Source organism: Miniopterus schreibersii (assembly GCF_964146895.1).
Source record: "Miniopterus schreibersii genome assembly, chromosome: 1".
Lineage (NCBI taxonomy): Eukaryota > Metazoa > Chordata > Mammalia > Chiroptera > Miniopteridae > Miniopterus > Miniopterus schreibersii.
In genome coordinates, this window is record NC_138101.1 from 28,648,656 (window position 1) to 28,672,409 (window position 23,754).

A 23,754-nucleotide genomic window follows, 5' to 3' on the forward strand; every position below is an offset into this window, starting at 1 on the left:
CCCAAGCATCCAGCACCCCAAGTTACCGAGATGTGAGTTGGGTTTTACCTTTTTTATGGAAAAAAATCGTTTCTAGTATTTTTCATGGCAGTGCCCACTTTGTAATTTGACAAAACATGGGTGTCATTTCCTTTATCCTATGAATGGCTCTGCTGTGCACAGCCTGAAATGTTGCTAAAATAGGGTGTGCAATGTAAAGTAGTGGCCCAGTCAAATTCCAGACCTAAGGTCTAAGACCAAGGGCCAACGGTAAAGAAAAAGAAATGGTGTTAATGGCAGCAACGTTACTACTGCAGGAAGAGAAATTCTGCGTCTGATGGTTTGAAACATTTGGGTACCGGAAAAGGCGAGCCCTTCGGAACTGCAGGGTGACCTACTGGGTCCTGACACAGCCTGATTAAAGGCCTTTGCCTTGATCCTTTATTTTTTATGTGACTACCGTTAATTCTGACTACTAATTGTCTCTGTTGTGTACGTTGATACTTGGGCAGGGCATTCCAAATAGCAAATATATTGCTCATTGGTAAGGTCCATTCCACACCATAAATGTACACACTGGCTTTCTGCTGGAGAGGCACTTCATGTATGTTTGAAGGCACCGGTCATGAGTCCAGAGCCGCTGAATGCTGAGGCCCCGCATCCGCAGGGCAGTGAGACTAGACCTTGGGCCTGTGAAACGTACATGAACAGGTCCCCTGACGGGCCCAGCGAAGTAGCCACTTGAGTGTACCCATCACTCTACTAAAAGCTAACAGTGGCCGCCCGGCCGGTGTGGCTCAGTGGTTGAGCATTGACCTATAATCCAGGAGATGGTGATTTGATTCCTGGTCAGGGCACATGCCCAGGTTGTGGGCTTGATCCCCAGTAAGGGGCCTGCAGGAGGCAGCCGATCAATGACTCTCTCATCATTGATGTTTCTGTCTCTCCTCCTCCCTTCCTCTCTCTGAAATCAACACACACACACACACACACACACACACACACACACACACACACACACAGAGCTAACAGCAGCTGGGATATGGCTAGATTTGATTAGAAAAGGCCCCTCCAAAAATATAAGATTCGGGGAAAAGGAAGGTAGAGAAGAGTATGTTCTAAGGGTTCCTCTCTTCATACCACCTCCTGATCTCTCACAACCACAGCAGAACTGGACAGCAGCCTGCCTGCCTTCTGTTGCAGGCATGGCCATCGAACCACGAAAAACTCAGGTCATGAAAGGAGGCCATGGAAAGTCCACGCTCTTCTCCATGAGCTCAGAAAATAGAGCTGTTTGCTCCCTGCCTGTCTCCACCTTCCTTCCCACAGGACATAACTCACTCCCACTCTCAGGAACTAGGACCTTGTTTTTAAAACCTTAAGCAATAAGAACCCACCAGTGAAATCAGATCCCCACTGTGGTCTAGCACTGAGCACCCCAAACCTTCGTGACTTTGCATCCTTATATCAACAAACATCTGTCCGCAGGGCTTTCTTAAAACTTAGGGGCCATCCATTGGGTGGTTGTACATTAGATGAACTTTCAAAAACAACCACTGAAGCACCATAAGGGTGCCTACTGTAATCGTCACGGTAGACGGTGGGCCAGTCGAGTTGATACATTTCACATAAATTTAAGAAATCCTCCCTAACAGACTCAAAAGGAAAGTTCAAGTCCTTCGCTCACTTTCCTTCACGTCAAGCCCAGCCATCTCTTCTGCTGGTCTACCCGGGACTTGCCCTTTCTCTGTTCCTTCTCCTATCTCGACTCCCCTGGTGTTTTTCATCACATATAAAGCCTGTGTCAGAACAGAACAAAAATAACGAGCCCAGGAAACAATAATGAAGCAAGCTGACCCGGAGAACGAAGCCTTAGTCAACTAAGTTCAATTCTTGGAAGAGTATTTTGTAATCACTGTCTCTTTCTTGATACTGCGGGCCGCACTTATCTCAATGAGGTTATCTCTGGGAACTTTCTGAGGCAAAAATTATTTGAGATAAGAAGTGGTAAACACCCAAGTCGAAACTTCAATGGCTGAGCCCGAATTTGCTGATCTTCAGAGAAAAGCTGATGTTTCGAAGGCTCTGGGAAGCAGGCCTGCGTCTGGGCGAGCACGGTGTGCCATGCTGTACCGTGCTCACGTTGGACCAGGAACGTGGCCTAACCGCCTCATAAAAGTTGGGCAAATCTGAGACTGACATATTGAACCAACTTGCCAGGCAAAATCCAAAATGGCAAGGAGCAGCCTGCAAGAGCTATTTAATTCACATTTTCGAGCACGAATTTTCATTGGACTTTTAAATGCTGACTTTTATTAAGTTGTTGGCAGGAAGAACACTCCAATAAATAACCCTGGTATTGATTTACGTGGAAATAAATCCCCTGCAAGGCTGGATCCGTGGCTCTCACCAGCCACCTTATAAATTGCTCTCAGGGAGACTCTATCCGATGCACTTTCTTTCCCAGCTTTTGAAGTCGGAGGTGGAAACTGGGCTAATGTGTTTGTCCTGGCTCCAGCTCTCAGGAACAGCTGGACTCAGAGTCGAGAAACAGGCCTTAGCATCAGTCTTTCTTTCCACGGAGATGAATCTGGTGTGAGTGTGGAGTGAGTGTGAGTAGGTGGGTGAGGGGGAGACACAGACGGACTGAATGAAGGAGAGAATGGCTGACGCTTGTTTATTTCACACAGACACAAACATGTGCCAGGGAGGAGGGCGCAGCCGACCTGTCATTTAAATAAACACGCGAAGGAAGGACACGCTACAGGTCGGAGGTAGAGCAGCTTCTCTCTTGCATCACTTGGGGTGTTGCACTCTGGATAAAAGGACTGTTTAACAATTGTGGCTAGCTCAAGTAGCAGACAAGGTGAGAGCTAGATGCTTTTCACTTGAAGTTTCTTCTCCTCTCTCCCTAAACATCCTCAGTGTTGCTCTAGGCAAGTTCTGGACACAGTGCCTCCGAGTTGCTGTACCATAGACTCCTTTCTCTTCCAAGACCCAAGCGTTCAACTCCCCTCTCCTTTCCACACGTTAAAGGAAAGGGATTCCAGCGACATCCACATTCTCCCGTAGACCTCAGTTTGGTGGCAGCCATTCTGTCCCCATAGCTGACACATACCTGCTCTGGGCCAGGCACTTCACTAAGAGCCTTGGGGACACGGCTCCTACCTTCATGGGGCTTGTCCTACTTCAGGGTCATGCCGTGAAAGAGATATGGGTAACACACATCAGAGTTTCAGGGGTAGAACCAATCACTTCTAAGTGAAAAGACAGGAAAATCTTAACATTCAGAGAAAGCTGCTGGTTTAAAACTGAGCAGCATTTCTCATGGAAAAGCTTGTTTTTTGTTGTTCTGTTTAAAGGCTGTTTTTCTCTAAGCATTTGAGATTTGACTAAAAACTGCCAATAATATTTTCATGATGGGGGTAAACAGAGGCCATAGAAGGGAACCACAGTCTGGCAGCCTCATGTATAGGTAGCCTGTTTAAAAATAACAAAATTCCATCTCTAATAGTTGGAAGGAAGAGTCTGGGAGTGTCTTGTTCCATCACACTCAGCCAAGAAATGGCTCTTTTCCCTACAAAATTTACTATGACTGGTAAGAACTGCTCATATTGTCAGGATGCAACATGGGCCAGAAACTTCACAGAACAAAACAATGAAAATCAAAGATACTGCTGCACAAGGAGTCAAGTGAGGCATTTTGTGAGCCCATCCTGGCGTTACACGGGTCCACGAGGTGGCTGAGAGAGAGGGTCAGCCGTAGATAAAGGCAGAGCAAGAGTGGACAGAATACTTGTACTTCAAGGTGTAAATTTTTCACCTAGCCAAAGGCTTCATCTGTTCATCTGTAAAGGAGGATTGCAGTTAAACCAAATGATTTATAGCATTTGCTGCTTTAAAAAAATGTGCATATGCTTAAAGAAAATGTTTGGTAAACTGTATGCAATTTATGTGGGTTCATTCATTTTGTTTCTTGTTGTTAGCTTTATAAAGTTTCAAGTTAAGAGTCACCACACTGACCACTCCACCGCCAGCCCCCAGGGCCCCAGGGTTTTATTCTATAGAACACCGGAAAGAGGAAAACTCTAAACTGACTGCTGGCCATGGAGGTTGTGCTGCTCAGAGCAGGTAAACTATACACACAGCACCCTTTGTAACACAGTATAGGCCCACAGGAGACCCACGCTTGACTGGGTGGCTCTCCTGTTATAGAGACGAGTGAGAACTATAGTTGGCTTTATAATAATATAAGCTGTTTACAGAGCTTGTCTCTACTTAGCATTTTATCCATTAACATCAGAGGTTCTAATGACTATTTCTTTAAAAACAAACTCATTCTGGACCTGTGTACCTCACTGGTTTCTTTTCCAAGGACCCCAGAACAAGACAAGCGAGCTTTAACTGATTTTCAGTGTATACTCTATGCTGTTTGAGGTTGCCCCGTGTCAGCTTCCCTTCCAGCAACTGCTCAAGTATCATCCTCAGTTCATCCATCTGTGCTCACCAAGCCCTGGGGAACTGTGAAGAACTGGCTCCATAAAGTCAGAAAGTCACAGATAGGGAAGAGATGTCAAACATCATCTAACACAACATCCCTGTCGCCTGTGCTTCAATTCCCCTCCAAAATCCTTGCCATGTTGTCACTGGCTCATGCTTCAGTGCCTCCAACGACAGTGAACTTGCTGTGTCCCAAGGCAGTCCAGGCCATTTTTAGATAGCGCTAATTAGAAAGTTGTCCTCAGGTTGAGCTTAAATTTGCCATCTTCTTGCTCACCCATTGGTTCTAGCCATGCCCTCTCGGGTAACCCAAAGTCAATTTCCATGTGACAATCCTATTTGAGATAACTCTCATTGCCTTCCCTGAGCTCTTCTCCTTTCAAGGTCAAATATTGCTAGTTTCTTCAATATTTAATATATTTTCAAGTCATCTAAAAAACCTGATGAACTCTGGACTCAATAACCGTGTGTGTGTGTGGAGGAGCCACACGCACACACATACAATAGGATTGGACCTAGAAAATGAGCTCTGATCTGACCAGCACAGAGTAGGGTTTTTGTTTGCTGGTGGGCAAGTTGTACCCAGGACCTCAGTGATGGAGTTCCCATTTTGCCATTTCATACATGCACAGGGCACTGCCTCTATGTTCAATGAAAACAAAACCTCCATAGATGTCTGTCTTCATCATTACTGATTAATTGAAAGATGACTGTAAAGTTCCCAGAGCCCTGCCATGGAACACATCACAGCAATGCCGCCTAGCTCTGGGGTCACGCATGGCACAGACCCTCCATGGCAGTACAGACAGCGGGAGGCATCAAACAGGGTTACTGATTAATACGCTAGAACGATACCGAAGTTGTCAGTTATCCCTGGTGATGCGGCAACGTCCTACACGAGGGACAGAAAGCCCTCCTTCCAGTGAGCAAGAGAACTTCTGAGAAACAAAAGTACCTCTCACTGAGCAAAAAGCTAGGATCCTGCTCCAGAAACATAAGTGCAGAGTGAGCGCATGGTGCACCGTAAGCTACATCCCCCCATGAGCTTCGTGAAAGCAAATCTGTGTCAATTCGCCCACCACTGAAATGTTAGCGCCTAACAGAGTGCCTGGCACATTTTAAAAAGAATCTGCGAATATCTCCTGCTGGAGAGGCAGCAGCTGCCTTAGTGAGCTAAGAGCAACCAGAGTCTGGCTGAGGCAAGAGGAAATTAAGGAAGCTCTGTGGAAAAGAGGCGAGGAGGAACCTTAGGACTGGGCCAGGTGAAAAATGACATTTGACAGAGCCCTTTGGTGTCTTTTCCCCGCTAGATTCTAGCTCTATGTTCACCCCTATGCTCACAGAAGCACATATCTTTCAGGGACTAAGAAATTAATGATGATGATGGTATGACACATACAGGGTCATACAGATGTCAGTAACAGGGTCAAAATAAGAATTTAGTTCTTGAGCCTCTGAATCTGCCGATTGCTGAGTCAGCAGAATGACCCATCTCCTTTGTCTCAAACAACTTTTCTTTTATGGTATCTAGAAGTTACTCTCATGATCAATTCTCTTCCATGGTAAGAAAAACATGCATGTAAGGGCTATGTAGGTTGGAGAAAGGTAGTGAAGTTTCAAGATTCCCTAATATTTGCAATGTGTAGTTATGAAGAGAGTCACTCCTGAAATTCTAAGCTGTAGTTTACCAAGTGATGCCTTATCATGAATGTACGAAATTTGGAGCTCTGTGTAAAAGTCATCTGGACTGTAAGAATTTGGTTCAGAAGAATGTTTTTTAAAAAATCTACATATTAGTCTACGAGCATTAAATTTACTACAATACCATGCTAAGAAAATTTGTTTAAATAGGAATTTGATTCTATATTAGCTGTGCTGATCTGTAAAAAGCACACAGATCTTTCGGGTCTTATTTCACTGGCAATTCTGACTGGCTCCAGGCAACAAAAGTGTTGCCTTTTTTCCAGTTATGCAGTGGAACTCATGAGCTTGAGTCACGTATTTAGAACAGAAGTAGGTAATGTATGTAGTTTGTTATTTGCTTTTGGGCTCTGTCTAAAGGCCAATCATGTTCTTTTAAAAAATTTGAAGAGCCTGGTTGTCAGTTGCTCTTTGAAGAAATAGGTTTTCATTTAAATATTAATTTATGCAAGGGAGGAAAAATCACACATATGTCAGTATTAATGAAAACCCATCTTATCACCACCTCTACAACTGGCTTTGAATTTTCTTTTAGCTTCTGGAAGTTGTCTTGGGAAAAAAGGCACAAGGAGGACATTCAAATTTGGAATCCATAATTACTTTCTTCACTTATTAAATGTATATATTTGAACTCCTAAGTAAATAGGAACTCAGTATTCCAGAATTGCAGATAGATAAGAGGATCTCAAAACAGGCATAACTCTCGGGATAAATCATTCTCATATGGAATACTGGATAGATATATGCTGAACCGCCAAAGTTTTGGATGTTCAGATGTCTTTTTTGTCTCTAGGGTCTCAAATCTTCAGTCCATATTTCTTTTTTGTTTGTTTGTTTTTTAATCCTCACCCAAGGATATTTTTTCCATTGCTTTTTAGAGCGAGAGCGAGAGAGAAACATTGATGTGAGAGAGACACATCGATTGGTTGCCTCCCGCACGCACCCCGACCAGGACTGGGGATCGAGCCTGCAACCGAGGCACATGCCCTTGGCGAGAATCAAACCCTGGACCCTTCGGGCTGCGGGCACTCTAACCCGAGGCCAAGTGGGCCAGGGGGCTCCACAGGACTTTGTTCTCTCCTTTTAGGTATGAAACCAGACAGTCCCACAGAGCTGTCTCTTTCATACAGTCATTTTAGCCACAGTGCTCAAAAATAAGATTTTTTAAATGGACATGGAGAAAAAGAAAGTTGTACTAAGTTCTAAATAAGTCAACTGCTCCATAGTTGAAGCTCCTGTCTCCTTAGATTTCTCCTCTTCAGGATCCTGGCTCTCAATGTCTCTAATTCTGGGGTCTGGCACCCAGGGCTGCTGCTGAGTAAGCTGAGGTTAGGAGTCCACATATGTAAAGCTGGTCACATTTAAAACAGTTGTGGCTTCTCTGTAATAACTTTTCACTGAAATAATGTAGAGAGAGGCAGAAGTGTGGTACTGTGGGAGAAAACATGACCAGAGGACATGATGTCTGGGAACTTCTTTGTCAGGCAACTATGAGTCATGGAGTAAGTAAAAGGCCAATAGTTGGAAATCTGAGTTCTAACCTTTGAAGGGTATTTAGTTTAAGGCCCACAGCCTGGTGTGTCTTACAAATATTACATAAATAAAATCCACTCTTGAGATTGCTTAACTGGGTTTTCCCAGCATTCTATTTTTTCCAACTGGCTTTGCCCAATTTTTAAAAAATTTCTCCTCCCTTGCTTATAAAGCACATTGGCTTTGTTTAGTAAGAAGAATCTTTTAGGAAGTCCCACTATTAGGCAACATTTCATAAATTAACTTTCTCAGGGAAAAAAATGTTTTTCCTCTTCTGTTACTAATCCACCAAAGTAGCATGCCATATGTAATCACATGTAGAATGCCAAATTTTTCCAAATGACACAAGTAAGGGAGTTTTTGTGTTGCCTGTTGCGAAGTATAGTTGGCAGACATCTCTAGAATGAGTGCAAGTTGCACTGACTGACCTGCAGAGGGAGTTAACAAGTGTAACACACACACAAAATTGATGAACACATAAAAGTCTAGTTTTTACAGAGAAAAAAAATCATGCTTAGAGTGCAGTTTCTTTATGAAGAAAAACAACAAGGACTCCTCCTTTTTCATGGCTTAATGTTTTCATAAACCTTGTCTATTTTCTGTCTCACTCGTTTTCACATACAGGCAGGAACCCTCTGCTTAATGCTGGCCTGACTGTATTTGAGATCAGAGATGGGAATATATTCCAAGATCCACAAGCTCAGGAACCGTGTCAGTCTCATTCCCCGTTGTACCACCCACCTCTTGGCACACAGGAAGTGCTCAGCCAATAATAATTGAACAAATTCAAGTGGACAGAAACAGAGGTTCTAGCCTGGCCAGTGTGGCGCAGTTGGTTGAGCACCGTCCTGTGCACTGAAAGGTTGCAGGTTTGATTCCCAGTCAGGGCACATGCCCACATTGTGGGTTTGGTTCCCGGTTGGGGTGTGTATAGGAGGCAACTGATTGCCTGTTTCTCTCTAGCATCAATGTTAGGTTTTTTTTTCTCTCTCTCTGCCTTCCTCTCTCTCTCAAATCAATAAAGACATATTTTTTTAAAAAAGAGATTCTATCTTGGGGACAAATAGCATGTAAAAATAGATTTGGTGCTTGTTCTTTGGTAAATGGTTTGACAAAAAATCCCAATGAGATGGAATGTGTAAATTATATTTTATATGTATTTACATTTTTATAATTTGACTCTATTCATTCAATAAATGTATTAAGTATCTACTATTGCCAGGAATTTCTCTAAGTGCTTGAGATATAATACTGTTCTGTACTGTACTCTACTAAATTGGCAGGTAATAATAACTAGTTGATAGAAAAAATAAAGCAGATTAGAGGATACAGAATTAGGAACAGTAGACACTATTTTAAATGGGATCGAGGAGGTGACATTGGAGAAGAGCCCTGAAGAAGTGTGGGAGTGAGTTAGGTATTTGAAGAGTCTTCCAGTTACAACGATAGCAAGAACTTCAGCCCTAAGGTGCTGAAGTTCTTGAAATGTCTGAAGAATGGCAAGAAGGCAATGTGACTGGGCTGGGTAAGCCAGGGGGGAATTTCTGGTTTTCCAGGAAGTGAAGCTGGAGACATAAGTAGAGGCCAGATTACGTATGGCTCTGGAGGCCAGTGGTAGGTTTTGGAGTTTTTAATTTAAGTGTCTTGGGAAGCATCAGAGAGCTAAGTGTAAGAGAGGGACATGGTGGCATTGACTTTGTAGAGTGGTCATTCGAACTGCTGTGTGAAGAGCAGAGGTAGAGGACTGAGTATGGAAGTGAGGAGACCAGTAAGAGGGTCTTGTGGTGGCCCAGACCAAAGTTGATGGTGGCCTGACTGAAGGAAGCCAGGGAGGTGGTGAGAAATGGATTGTGGGAGGGGGATATTGAAAAGAGTAAAGACTTTTTGGCCCATGTAACTGGGCAAACGGGGGTGCCATTTTTAGAGTCTGGGAAAGACCAAGGGAAGAGCATATGACGAAGGGTGGAGTGGAAGGAAGCCAAGGGTTCAGTTTTGGACATTAAATTTGAGAGGGCATTTAGGCATCCACATGGAGAAAGCAAGCGGGAAGTTGAATATTAAGTGTAGTGTTCAGAGGAGAAGTTGGGGCTGGCATATGAACCTGGGAGTAGATGGTATAAACTCCAGAAGGGACATGCCTCTTGTAACTCTGCTTTTGTTTTCTACCTGCATGACCTCACACCCTTGGGAAGATCCATCAGGCTGAGAATCACCTTGGAATTGGGACACCACCACGAACCACAGTTCAGGGGTCAAGGCGCAATGTTTCTTTCCTATTCTGGTGGGTGGAGCAAGCAGGGTAAGATTCCTTGCCCCCTCTGCCTCAGATAGTCCAATTTAAAATGACAGTGTCATCCACCATTTGGTTCTCCCCAAAGAAGAGCGATAAGACCCATCTGATACTGAAAACTGTTGCCAACACCTGGAAGAACTCCATGGCTGGAACCCAAGGGTGGGAGATTTAGTAGAACTTAGATAATCAAATCCTTGAGGGCAGGCTCTGTGTTCTGTCATCTTCCATGGAGCTGGGTACAAGATTCAGTCAACAACTAATGCTGACTCACTGTTGAAGTCACTTTAGTAGCTAAGGGGAAGCTGACATGGCAGGCCAGATAACTGCAAATACTTCTTAAGACCCTGTACTCCAGGTATAATCATTTCTCTTAACAGACTTTTAACGACATGCTCTTCTGTACTGTATCTCCTTAGAATGACCCTCCCTACCTCGTCCATCCAGAGAACTTCTGATTCCTCAAAGCCCTAAGTCCAAATCTTCCTCTTCTGAAGAATTCTTAGGCCCATCTAAGCAAAAATCTCTTCTTTATCTGTAAGCACAGTGCTTAAAGTCTCCATTACAGGACTATTGCACCACATGGCAGTCATTTAAAAGAAGTTCACCTCCCCAGTTAGACTGTGGGCTCCTTTGGCAGAACAGCCTAAGAGTCATCATCTCTATGCTTTCTGCACCTAACCCAGGGCTAGTCAAGCAGCAGGAACTTAATATATATTGAGTAAGTTAAGTGAACGAATGAGTTAGGATACAAAAGCCCAGAACAAAGTCTGTTTCTCTAAGAATAAAGCTGGAAGCTCAGTGAACTTTAGAAAAACTAGTGGTGATTCAGCCAAAGTCAACAAGATGAATGCTGGGGCTTGATGACATCACACTGGTTGGAAAGTGAATTTGTTTGAACCGTTGTCTCGCTATTGGGAACTCTATTTGTCTGAATGATCAATAATTCACATATGTCTCTTATTAGGGGACTTCCTCCTAAGTTCATATTTGAGTTTCTGTGGGCTTTCCAGGGGGGCCTGGATGTAGCCATAGAGAAGACGCTCACTGGTCCTATAGCGGTCTCTGTCCACAGGATCGCTGGAGGGTGCGTGGCACAGTTTCTATGGTAGTCAGTACAGTGGGATGACTTGAACGTGTCCAGCACGTGTCTGAATGACCCCTGGGTCTGCAACTAACATACTGGTTACAGGGATGACACAACCCTGCTGACCTTGATGGATCTTAATCTGGTGAGCTTGCAGCACATAGCTCAGTGTGCTCACTTGCATCAATTGGATGGCTGGCAGAACCTAAGGAACACCCATAACCCCAAGACGCATTATTTGCTTGAGTAATGCTCTTACCTGGCCCTTCGAGCTTGACTCCTCAAATGGGAGGCACTGTACGTCCCATTGGTAGTAACAGGACAGATGGTCAAGGTAGTGAGTATTCCTGTCAAGCGGGAGTTTCTGACCAGGATCTGGGAAAGACCTGCGACCCACCTGGATCAGATGAGCTGCGCTCTCGGGGCTGCCATATCTGAGGTCATGGCCATTGATGGCCAGCACACGGTCGTTCTCCTCCAGCTGACCCTGTCGGTCCGCCACACCACCATCCAACACGTTGAAAATGAACACCCCAGGTTCGTCCACCTTGCGCACCAGTTTTATTCCAAGCTGCTCCTCTGGGCTGCTTTTGTTGAGAACCACGTGGAAACTGTCACCCCGGGGTCCGCAGGTGTCCGGTGCCTGCCCGTTGCTCCGGCTCCGGAACTTCTGCTCCCGCAGCACAGTCAGCCACAGCACCCGGCAGGGCTGCCGCAGGAGGCGCAGGGCGTAGTTGTGACGCACGTTGCTGATGTCCAGCCCATTGACCTGCGGAGGGGACCCAGTTGTCAGTTCCACCTGCCACGACCCTTCCAGAAGGCCTGGGCCCACAGAATTGCCAGGGCCATTCCGTAAAGGAGCTCTGCTCTGTCTGAATGTCCCCATCTTCCCACATTACTTCACATCCTGCCGTGAGGTCCCCTGTACCATCTCTCAGGTGCTCTCAGGGGACACCATCTTTCTTCCACTTTACCCTTACTCAAGCCCCCCAATTTATTTATACAACCCTAACTCTCACTTCTGTTGCCTAATTTTTTCAATTGGGGTGGGGGGAGAAAATGGAATGGAAAGTAGAAGACGACAAATGAGAATAGAAAATTTTCCACTGAGCTCAAATGGGAACAGTAAACTGCTGTTCAATTCCAACTGAGTGACATTTTCTTTCCCCAAGTGCCCAAATGAATTTTTCTCCCTGGGTCTCCCATACTGGAACTTCCAGTCCCCACTACTGTGTGTGTGTGAGTGTGTATGTGTGCATGTGTGTGTGGGTGGGGGGAGAGAGAATATGTGTGTGAGTGTGTGTGAATGTGTTTGCTTATTGGCTACTGTGTGAACATTAGTGATAGAATACACGTGTGTGTGTGTGTGTGTGTGTCTGTGTGTGTGCCTGTGAGAGAGAGAGAGAGAGAGAGAGAGAGAGAGAGAGAGAGAGAGAGGTGGAGAAGGGGAGAGAGTCAGGCCTGCAAGGTCTTTTGCCCATAATCTCAACAAAAGAAAAAAAAAATTTCTGCAGTTTCAAACAAACTGATGTGAATAGAAGTTTCTAGGCTCTTTCATTGAAAGGCTGGATCACTTTATGATGCTACTTAAATGTCCTCAAGCTCAGCCCTCTCATTTGTGCCTCTTTAAAGACGAGCGGGTCGGATGCCACATGGGGCGTTCTGGTTTTAATTACCCTGGCTAAGCAGGCCCACGAAGGCCACGGCCCCTAGTGGTAGGCACTGCTCTGAAGAGAACAATTTTACAGCAGCAATGTGCTCTGTGCTTAAGGAGGGAGGCCCCACAGAAGAGAAACAACTTTCTTGAATTTCTATGGTTTGGTAAGATTTCTTGGGCTTGCAGCCAATTGTTAGAGGAGCTCTGCAGTGAGATTTTAAAAGGCCTTCCTGCAGTGTACAATCGCCGGTTCTCTGCTGTGTCTCCAGGGATGGAGGGAGGCTCCCTCCTGCACAGACAAGGCTCACCACCTTTGTCCAAGCACAGGTGAGCTCAGAGACCTCGCTCTGCTCGGTCACCTTGTCCTGTGTCTGGTTTCCCCCATCACATCCAGGCCAAGAGAAGGTCAGGGTCGCCTGCTACACAGCCCTGGCAGCCCTTTTGCCTGCAAGCGCCAGTTGAAGGCCATAAGAACAAAAATGTTTCCTTATGCAACCCTCCCAGGCAGCGTAGTTTCCACTAGAGCTGGGAGGGTGCCATGCGGAGCATCGCGGATTGCACACGCTGACTGTCCCTTGGGGTTGATGGGCCCAGCCCTGTACTCCACCCTCAAAGGCGAATGGGAATTTAAGTTTTTCTACAATAAGTGCTTTCAATTTTCTCCTATTCCAAAGAAGAACTTCTTGCCAAATAAACTGCTCATGATGTGTCAGGAGCTGGCCCCTCAGCAACCTAGAAGGGGTGGGATGAAGCTGTCATCTGAATATCAGACACAAAATATACGGCCAGGAAGAAATTTCTTGTCCCTTTTGGCACATGCTTGACTTCTGTCTGATAAACAACTCTTCCTTAATCCTTTCTCTTCTGAAAATTCCTCCCTAACATCCTTCCCCTCAACGGAGCCTCAGAGGGCCATGATGCCCAAAGCACTCTGCTCCACCACCTGTCTCCCTGGAATGTCTATGGGCTGGCGGGGATGACTCAGGGATGACTTTTTTTATTTTCATGGGGGGCCATCAAGCTACAGGAAATTTACTTTAGAGCTGTGTGTGAATACAAGTGATTAGATAAAATACGAAGTGTTTCATTAATCTACTCTAAAAACAATTTCAGAAGATGTATGCTCCAGCTTTATACTATTTTATGTTATTGTTACTTAAGGTAGGAGGAAGGGGCAGGAAGGAGGAGAGAGAGCAGGAGAAGGGGGGGAGGGGAGGGAGGGAAGCGGCGAAGACAGAAGCTGGTGGGGAGGGGAAAGAGGAGGGAGGGGAGACAGACGAAATGATAGAGACAGAGAGAAATATTTCTATCCAGAGAGAAGGGAGAGTCAAAAAATGAGAGAGACAGAGAGGGACAAAGACCTATTGCAACTAAATTACAAATCTCATACTAAGAGCATATCAGCCTGGCAACTCCGGAGCGTGACTGCTCCTAGTTTTAGTCTTTCATTCACGCACCGTCCACCCAGTTCACTGCTCCGAGGTGACCTTTATTAAACCCTCCTCACGGCCTCCCAGCCGTCGTCTCTACCTTCAGTATGATGTCTCCTGGCAGTAGCCGGCCGTCTCTGGCGATCACCCCATCACGATAGATGTGTTGGATAATGATCTGGACCAGAGGGGTTTCACTGCCCCCCACAAGCCTAATGGAGAGGCTTTCATTGGGATCCGCTCTATTAATCTTGATGCTGGTAATTTCACCGTCTGGAATCAGGTGATACAACCTTGGAAAGACTAAAATGGACAAAGACAGTGTTTACTTAAGACGCCCACCCAATGGACATTTCCAACCACTCTTCTTCTTGCCAAACTTTGGTTTCAGCCAAACTAAACTGTGCATTGCTCCTCATACATGTTTTCCATTTTCCTTCCTGCGTGCCAGCGTAAGTTTCTTTGCCTGGAATGTTTTTTATTCTAGGCCTGAACCCAACTTTTCCTTCAAGGCCTGCATGAAATGATCCTTTCCAATTAAACTCTGCCCTGATCCCTCATTCCCTGCTCTCTTTAAACATCCCATTTCCCATAAAACTTTCTCTTCATTTCCCATGGCATTCAACCTTCTGTTATTTTTCATGCCCATTTCTTGCATCTCCCATTGAACTCTAAGATGCTTGAGGATGATTTCTGGCTTCTCTGGAATTCTGTGCACAGATCTCTGTACACAGGAAACTGCAGCCAATGTTTGGGTAAACAGGAATGAATGAATGAATGAGTGAATGAATGATCGGTCTTTATGGAATGGACTGCAATTTCATCACTTACTTATCAAGAAACAAAACAGAACAAACCTGCTCTTCTGCCCTCTGATCATTTTGAAGATTTCTCCCTGAAAGTCCCTGCTTTTCAGGCTTAGGGAATTACCGGTCCACTCCACCAGACACCAAGTTTATAAATGAAGGATATCAAATGGCCTGATTCATGATCAAGAAAAGCGCCCCAGTCTTAGTTGGTGGCTTTAGGAGGTTTGGCCCCAATCTGCCCAAATCACTAATTCAGAGCTAGAAGGAGACTCAAAGATTATCATGACTGGCAAAGATGATCATGACTGGCGTTTCAAACTTGATCTTTTTTTTTTAGTTAATAATGTATATTTTATTTATTTATTTTTATTGTTCAAAATATTACAGATGTCCCCTTTTTTCCCCATTGACCCCTTCCATCCCACATCCACTCACCTCCCCAGGCCTTCACCACGCTACTGTCTGTGTCCATGGGTTATGCATAGACGCATATAAATTCTTTGGTTAATCTCTCCCCACCCACCCACCCCCACCTTCCCTCAGAGATTCATCAGCCTGTTTCATAGTTCCATGTCACTGAATCTATTTTGTTCATCAGTTTATTATGTTCCTTAGATTTCACATATAAGTGAGATTGTGCAATCTTTGTCTTTCTCTGCCTGGCTTATTTCACTCAGCATAATACTCTCCAGGTCCATCCATACTGTCCCAAAGGTTAGAGATCCTTTTCTACAGCTGCATAGTATTCCATGGTGTATATGTTCCACAGCTCTTTCATCCACTCATCTACTGATGGGCCCTCGGGCTGTTTCCAGATCTTAGCTATTGTAAATTGTGCTGCTATGAACATACGGGTGCATATATTCTTTCTGATTAGTGTTTCAGGATTCTTAGGATATATTCCTAGAAGTGGGACCATTGGGTCAAAAGGCAGCTCCATTTTTAATTTTTTGAGGAACCTCCATACTGTTTTCCATAGTGGCTGCACCAGTCTGCATTCCCACCAGCAGTGTACTAGGGTTCCCCTTTCTCCATATCCAAACTTGATCTTTTAACAGAGGACTCTTCTTTCCCATGAAATATTTCACTCCCCCACTCCCACCTCATTGTGCCACACACAGATCTGCTCTAATTGGAGTGCATCTAGATAGCAAGTCAAAACTTTATTTTGCAAGTGAAGACACTCGAGCTCAGAGAGGGAAAGCGGTGTGACTGGTTGGAGGTCACATCACTTAGTTAGGTGGCCCTAAGAGCCAGGTCAGAACCCAGGGACTCCTAATGATCAGCCTTCCTGTCACCTGCCTCAGGTTGTCCTGGAACCAGGGGTTCACAGCCAGGTGACAATCCCACAGGGGACTTTCCCTATAGACCTATAAGCCAGCAGCACCAACTGGCACTGTTCTCCACCTGGGTTTGAAAAGAAGTGTACCGAGGGGATGCCACTAAACGCTGGCCAGGCCATACCTAGTTTGGCAGATGAAGCCTTCCCCCTGAGTTGCTTGAGGCTTGAGTTTGGATGAGGAGGGTGGAGATGCCTCTGTCTCCTGTAGCTGCTGACAACTGCCTCTGCCCCAAGATTCTCCCTTAATTATGTCATCTGGGAGTATCAAGCCCAAAAGCCTAGTTCTGCATAATACACTCTTTGTGACTATTATCAAAACCCACGACCTTATTGCATTTTCCTTAATGAGCTATGAGTTCATTAATGAGTCCTCAACTCTCTAGGAACAATACAGAAAGAACTGAAGGCATTTCTAAGTACTGTAGAGCATGATAAGCAAAGCAATCTAGCCGCCAGAGGAAGTCAGAGATACCATACTGTAAATGTGGGTCCTTGACCTCCACTGGGATTGAATGTAAAGCAAGTGGGTGGCTTTGCTGCGGGTCTGTGGGCAGCCGTCTTGATCTGCCAGTTCCTGGTGCTAACAGCACTGGGGTGACTGAGTTCAGTGTTTAAGCTGCTCTGATTATTACATTAAGTAGATACACCATAAGCATTTGCTGGAACAGGTTTGGTGACAAGGGAATGGAAATTAAAAAAATATATATTTTGAGCCAAGAAAGATTTGGAAACAGTCAAAGCTGCTGATTTTCTTTCTCTCCTCCCCCGCCCACCCAGCAGATTTAGAAAAGCCATACTCCCAGACCTAATCGATTTGACTATCCGAGAGGACACCCAAATCACACTTGTAAATGATGTTAATTAGAGCCATACCAGTGAGATCCTAGTGACCTTAAAGAGTTAAAGAAATTTTTGGTTTAGGAAAAAACAAAATTGTCCCTTATTCTGTCTTCACTCAGGACTAAGGGATATCATGTTATTTACTCAGAGTTCATTCTATGCACTGAGCTACGCAATTGGCGTGCACAGTTGTTTTTTAGTCCTAACAATCCCATGAAGTAGATAATTATTATCCCTGTTTTTTTCAGATGGTGAAACACTGAAGCTTAGAGAAGTTAAGTAACCTGGTCAGGGTCATGCAGCTGACAAGTAGTAGAGCCAGTCTCTTTACTGATATAAAAAGTACGGATAAAGCATATCATGAGAGATCACCAATATCACTACCAGCCACACCGGGTCTTCATACCTCATCCTATTCCAGAGCAATAGCTTCTTGCAGCATCTAAGGAAATCTGTTCTCTCCCATTCTGAGCCCCCTGCACACACAATACAGCTGCCACCTCCATCTTTCTGAAACAGAGCTCTAATCCTGCAATAATTCTACACAAAGTTTTCAGGTGTATACAAGCCCAGACTCCTAATGGCATCAAGGACCCTCTCTAATCTGACTTTAACTGATCTCCCACTACTTTCCAACACAGCCAAGATCTCAATGTCCCTCCAGATCAGAAACCACTTCTTATGCCTGGACAACACTGCCCTACTTGGAAGTGGCATTGCTCTCCCTGTGACTGCCATTGTCATTTATTTATGCCTCACTCTTTATGGCATTCTGTTTTTGTTTTGTCTTGAATGAACACCTTGAGGCCAGGAACTGGATTTTATAATCTCTATATAAAATTACAGAGCCTTGGTTAGTGCCTTACACATAGAAATCTCTTATTAAAATGTTTCTGTAAGAAACATGCAAATAAATCTTATCCATGCATGAGAAACTTTATATAGACTGTAATTAAAGAGCTCTTAATAAGAAAGAAAGACTGGCATAAAGAAAGTTCTAATCATTTCACTTACTCACTGCACAAACATTCAGTGAACAGTTATGCACCAGATATTGTGTTTGGCTTTGAGAATGCAAAGGCTCAGAAGGAGAATGCTTGCCTTTATAGGTATAGTTATAATGAAAGGTGATTATAGCTATAATAGAGATCCAGGTGCTTTAAGAACACAAAAGCAGGGACACTGAGGACATCAGGGAGGGCTTCAAGGAGGAGGCAAAGCTTATGCTGGAAGAATGCATTAGTATGCCAGTGGAGAGTGGGAGTGCAGGCTAGACAACAGCATGGAAGTGAGCAAAAGGCAGCATTTGCAGGACTAGGATAATACATTCAGAATGGTTAAAGCAAGCAGAGAGTGTGTGTGTGTGTGTGTGTGTGTGTGCGTGAGCATGTGTGTACAGGGTGAGAGGTGGTAAGTGAGCAAGAAGGGCTGTTATAAGACTGCTTACAAATTCTCTGAAGGCATGCTAAGGACAGTGGTTTGGGCTCTACCTTCCAAGCCCCAGAAGAAAAGGGCGCCTAACCAGTGGTTAAGAGAGTGGGTTCTGGAACCTGAGGACCTAGTTTAAAATCCTAGGTGTGCCATTTTCTCACTGGATGACTGGGCTAGTAACCTAATGTCTCTGGGTCTCTTTCCTCATCTGTAAAATGAGCATGATAATCCCTTAGTGGTGTTGTGATGTCTAAATGACTTAGAACACTACCTGGCATGCAGGAAAAGTTCATTTTTTTTAAGCTATTATTATTACTGCCCTAAAGTTCTAATATAAAATGAAAAGAAGGAAACAGGACAGTATTTCCTCAGGAAAACATACAGGGTCTAAGGTCCAATAACTTTGCTTCAATTCTAGAGCCACATTACCTGGGTTCGATATTTAGCAAGGTCATTTGGGCAAGCTCAATAACCTCCCCGTGCCTCAGTTTCCTCATCTGTCAAACAGCTACTTCACAGGGTTGTTGCATGGATTACATGAGTGAATGCGTGGAAAACACTCAGAAGCGTATATCAAACATCACTGTAATAAGAACCAGTAGTTACATAGCATTTACTCCATGCCAGGCACTGTTCTAGCTGTTTTTCACTTATTAACTACAATTATTCTTTGTATGTATTAGGCTAGCACCTGAAGGTAAGGGTTCTAACTAACCTTTTCCCTCAGCCTATGTAAAAAGAGAACAATCATTTCTGCTTGCAGTCACTTATGTGAGAACTAGGCTGGCCAAGGTGAGAGTTTTATAGCCTTGGGAAGAGAGTTGTCATAGAAAGTGAGTGGTGGTTAAGTCACTCTGGAAGGCCCGCCCATTCCCAGCCTGTGGGGGGTCCATTTACCTTCAGGGGAGGTGTTTTCAGAATTCTCTCTGCCCTCGTCAGCTTGGGTGGCAACTGCACTTCCACTCTTTGTCCTTCGAAGAACACTCAAAGCTCGATTTATTTTTTTAAATGATCTGCTTCTAATAGAGGATCGCTCAAAGGGCCGTGCTGAGGAAAGGAGAGAAGGAACAGTAGCTACAGTCACAGAAATCCTCTTTTATGCACACGTCTAGTAAGATATGTGCAGGAGCCCTGGCCGGTGTGGTTCAGTGGTTAGAGCGTTGGCTTGAGCACCAAAGGGTCACAGGTTCGATTCCCAGTCAAGGGCATGTGCCTGGGTTGCAGGTTTGATTCCCAGTGCCCTGGGCCATGTGTGGGAGACAACCAATTGATGTCTCTCTCTCACATTGATGTTTCTCTCTCTCTCTCTCTCCCCCATCCTCCCTCCCTTTCACTCTCTCTAAAAATCAATGGAAAAAATATCCTCAGGTGAGGATTGGCAAAAAAAGAGATAAGTACAGTAAAACACGATCACTGTGAGGTGGCAGGATGATAGAATTTGCTTAGTTATATTATCTGTTTTTCTACAATGAAATTGTATGGCTTGTTTAAAAATCTGCTTTTCTTTTTTCCTGGACTGGACTGATAATAATTGCTCCTTTCTTGAGTAGCACGGATGGGAAGGCACTGACATGGCGGGAGTGATGAATCATTAGGCCTCGCTTCAGCCCCTTCCACCAACTCAGATTACACATACTTTTAATGATCCGAGGTACTCGTGGCTCTATTTCACTTTGGAGAATTGGACATTGGGTTTCTGCCAAAATGACCAGAATGATTTCTCTTTAAGAAAACATTTCGAGAACTTTCCACAGTGAATATTCCACAGAGGGCCATCCCAAGGCAAGGAGCCCATTCCCGGACAACCGCCCATTGGACTCACCCCTCGATCGGTTGCTCCGGCCAAAGTCCGATGGGCTGTTTGCTGGCTGGCCGTCCTCGGCCGCGGACACGTAGGCAGGGTTGTCCAGGCCAGGCTCATCTGTCATTAAGGCGACGGTGGCAGCTGCAGAAACTTCTGGGCAGAGTGTCGTCGCCGTGAGGCTCGCACAGCCCTCGGGACAGCCGTCGTGGGAGCGCCTCTTCCTGTCCTTGGTCAGGCCGTAGTGGGAGGCGCCTTTGCAGCTGCAAGCGAGTCAGGGCATGTGAGAGCCGGCGCTGGCCTTGCCTGCCATCCAACCCGCCCCTCTACGCGGGCACTCTCGCCGCTCCCAGAGCCTGATCTGCTCATCCCGGGGTCCACCTCCCTTCTCGCACGTACCGATTCAGTATACACTTGCCAATGAAATGAGCTGCTAACTCGAGAAAATTCTTGAAAGATGCTTATTGCATCCTCTTAAAGCAACCTCTATACTGGCCCCTGGAATGCAAATTTATGAGGTTGTCATGGTATCTACCAGATGAGGGCTTGAGGCTGGTGATCTTCAACTATTTGGACTCTGTAATTCCTTCTTACTGGTGTTTATTCTGACCACGAAAGTGCTTAGTCACATTCTCAGTCCTCTCTCTTGGGTTTAGCTCCCAAAGCACTGAACGTAAATATGAAGTTCCTCCCAGATTCCATATTTAACTGTCCGTGGACACAGTGTCACCACCACCACAAGGCCACAGGAGTCTACTCGGCATTGCTATTCTCGAGAGGCAGGCTTGCTAGCTTTCCTTCTCTACACCTGGGCTGGTCTCAGCATGGCCAGGATGAAGGGGCGGGGCTCCCATGCACTGAAAATTTCATTCATTGTCATGTCTTCTAACATTGGGAGAGTAAAACAACATATATGATCTTTAAAAAACCCCACAAAAAACCTATAATTATCTATACCCAGTTACCATCCGTGTTAAACAGCATTCCCCAGGGCCAGGAGACCAGGGTTTGAGCTGATCTAGGTCCATATTTCACTATGAATGTATTTCCGTGTGCCCCTGGGCAAGTCATTTCAGCTCTTAGGTAGGGTTTTGGTCAGAAAATGGTGATGATTTAACTATTTTATTGCATTGTGGTAAGGAAGTAGTTGCAGACAGCCAACACTGGCTTCCACAGGTGTTGTGAGGGCAGAAATTATATGGGTGAGCCCCTTTAAGAAATGGCCATTTGCATATAATGGAGGTGCTAATTAGTATTTTTTAATCAATTCATTACATAAAACCTTACATGGTTGAGCCATTTTACATACTTGACTTTAGCCCAAAGAACAAGAAGTGATGAGCTATCATTGGAGAGTCCACTTGGGGTGACGTTTCATGAAAGATGCTTGAAAGTAACACAATCAAAGTGCAGTCTGCAGTCAACATGCGCACAGGATTTATACGACCCACAGAACCACATAGCCGGTGGATAGAGGGCCTATTGTCTGGATCAGTGTCCTCGCTTGAAAGTTTACTGAGCTGTGTGAACAAGGTTCCTTGTTAAACTTTCTGATCTGCGCATACATCTTGGGATGCTGTGAGGTCTGGCTGAAATTAAGTCCTGTCAAGAGTTTAGTACCTGCAGATAAATAGTAAGTTCTCAATAGATTGTAGTAGCTACTTCCATAATTTATCCCTTCTAAGATGCTCTTTTTTTCACACTTTCACATCTCTGAGATTAGGATGCATGGGTGACTGATGGGTCATACAGCTTCTGTTGCAAGCTGAAGTCATGATGACGATGCCACCACCCGAGCATCGCAATCACGGCCACAGCTGTCCATCTTGTCACTCCTACTGAGTCACATCCACTCTCACTGAGTTTAATCGTCATTAAATGTTTTAGAAGAGATTATATTATGATTCAGTGTTGAAATAAAAAGTTAAGATACATATAGGAAGTCTGAAAAACAGCAGTGGCATGTAAATTTGGTATCCATGAAGCAAATATTAATTGTTAGGAGGACAGAAAGTCTACATTTTCTTGCCAGGAGACAAGCGAATGCTTTATTTGCTTAGAAAGAAAGATACCCCCCAAGGAGATGAAAAGTGGTGTTATATTTTGTTACTGAGATCATTCAAAAGGATTGATCTATTTTATGCCAAACAACACAACTAGAGGGCAGGAGAAGTCACCAATTCGTCTGAATGGCTTTCAAAACTCCAAGTGTCTGATGTGACTAATCCACACATTGCAGGGATATCTGTGAAGGTATTTTGAGATAATTCAAACAGTGGCAGATTTTTAAATTTTCTTTTCATGTTGGTATATGAAATATAATGTTTCTTATAATCAGTGACATCTTAGATTTGATGTAATGTGGTTTTACTATTAGTAGAAAGGGACTTTGATTATATAACCCTACACCCTTATCTTAAAGAAGATGAAACAGGCCTCTAGCTTCTAATGCTAGTCTTTCCCTCACTGAAAGCAGTCAAGCTCCCTGTTTGAACAGATGAAGCTTTACTGTTCAGATGAGATGCTCTGGCTTGGAATTGTTCTGCTTAAAAATAGCAAAGTGGTTGATATGGGAAACTCAAAAATTGGAAGAAACACTGTATGATGGAAAAAATAAAAGCCAGTGTGCATTTGAGCAATTCCAAAGTCATAAAGACAGGAGTGGAACACTTCCCTGCCAGCCAGCAGCATTTGGTTAGCAGTGCATGGGAAGGAAGTTCCTAGACTTTAGTTGGCCTGGGAAGAAGAGTCTCTTTTCTTGGGGGTAGCAATGCCCTTGCCCTTAACCATGTGCCCTGCCAGAGCAGGAAATGAATTTTCCAGTTGAACAAATGGCTGGCAAAGGCACAGATCATAGCTTTTGGGGTGGGGGGTGGGGGCAGGAGGGGGACATAGCACAACCCAGTGGAAAAAGTGGCCTCTAATTCTGCTGCCTCATTCATGAGTAAGGTTAAAGTATTTAAGAGTATTCCAAGGCCATACCATTAATAAACCATTGCTGTTTCAAATCCTTGAAGTTCCAAAGACACATTTGAGTCCAGGAAAGGAAAACCTCATAAAATGGGTAAGTGAGCCTTCCCCATGGCCTCAGATCACAGCTACCCTTACAAAGGCTGGAGAGGGCACAGAATCTAGACTTAACTGTTCTGGCTCGTAAGCCTTGGTAAAAAGTTTCTGCTAAAGCAACTCATACTTGTGTAATGCTGCTTGCTCCAGTTTCTTGGCGTAGCTAGAATCTGAGGCACAGAGTGATCTATGAAAGTAGCAGCTTGTACATCGTAATTATCTCTCTTGTATTGACTAATAGGGGGGCCTCTTGATTTACAAGCACAAAAGAGGGGAGGACGGGAAGAG

General features: G+C 44.6%; 1 protein-coding gene across 2 annotated transcripts in view; it reads right to left on the reverse strand.

The window, feature by feature from the left end:
* LNX1 (ligand of numb-protein X 1) overlaps positions 1 to 23,754 on the reverse strand; it is a 103,132-nt gene that overhangs the window by 16,078 nt on the left and 63,300 nt on the right. For both annotated transcript variants that reach the window (XM_081154717.1, XM_081154716.1), the window contains 4 exons: positions 20,422 to 20,663; positions 19,497 to 19,646; positions 14,278 to 14,480; positions 11,488 to 11,859 (listed from right to left, as the gene is read on the reverse strand). In XM_081154717.1, coding sequence (XP_081010843.1) covers positions 11,488 to 11,859; positions 14,278 to 14,480; positions 19,497 to 19,646; positions 20,422 to 20,663 — 967 coding nt within the window. The remainder of the gene's footprint in view (positions 1 to 11,487; positions 11,860 to 14,277; positions 14,481 to 19,496; positions 19,647 to 20,421; positions 20,664 to 23,754) is intronic.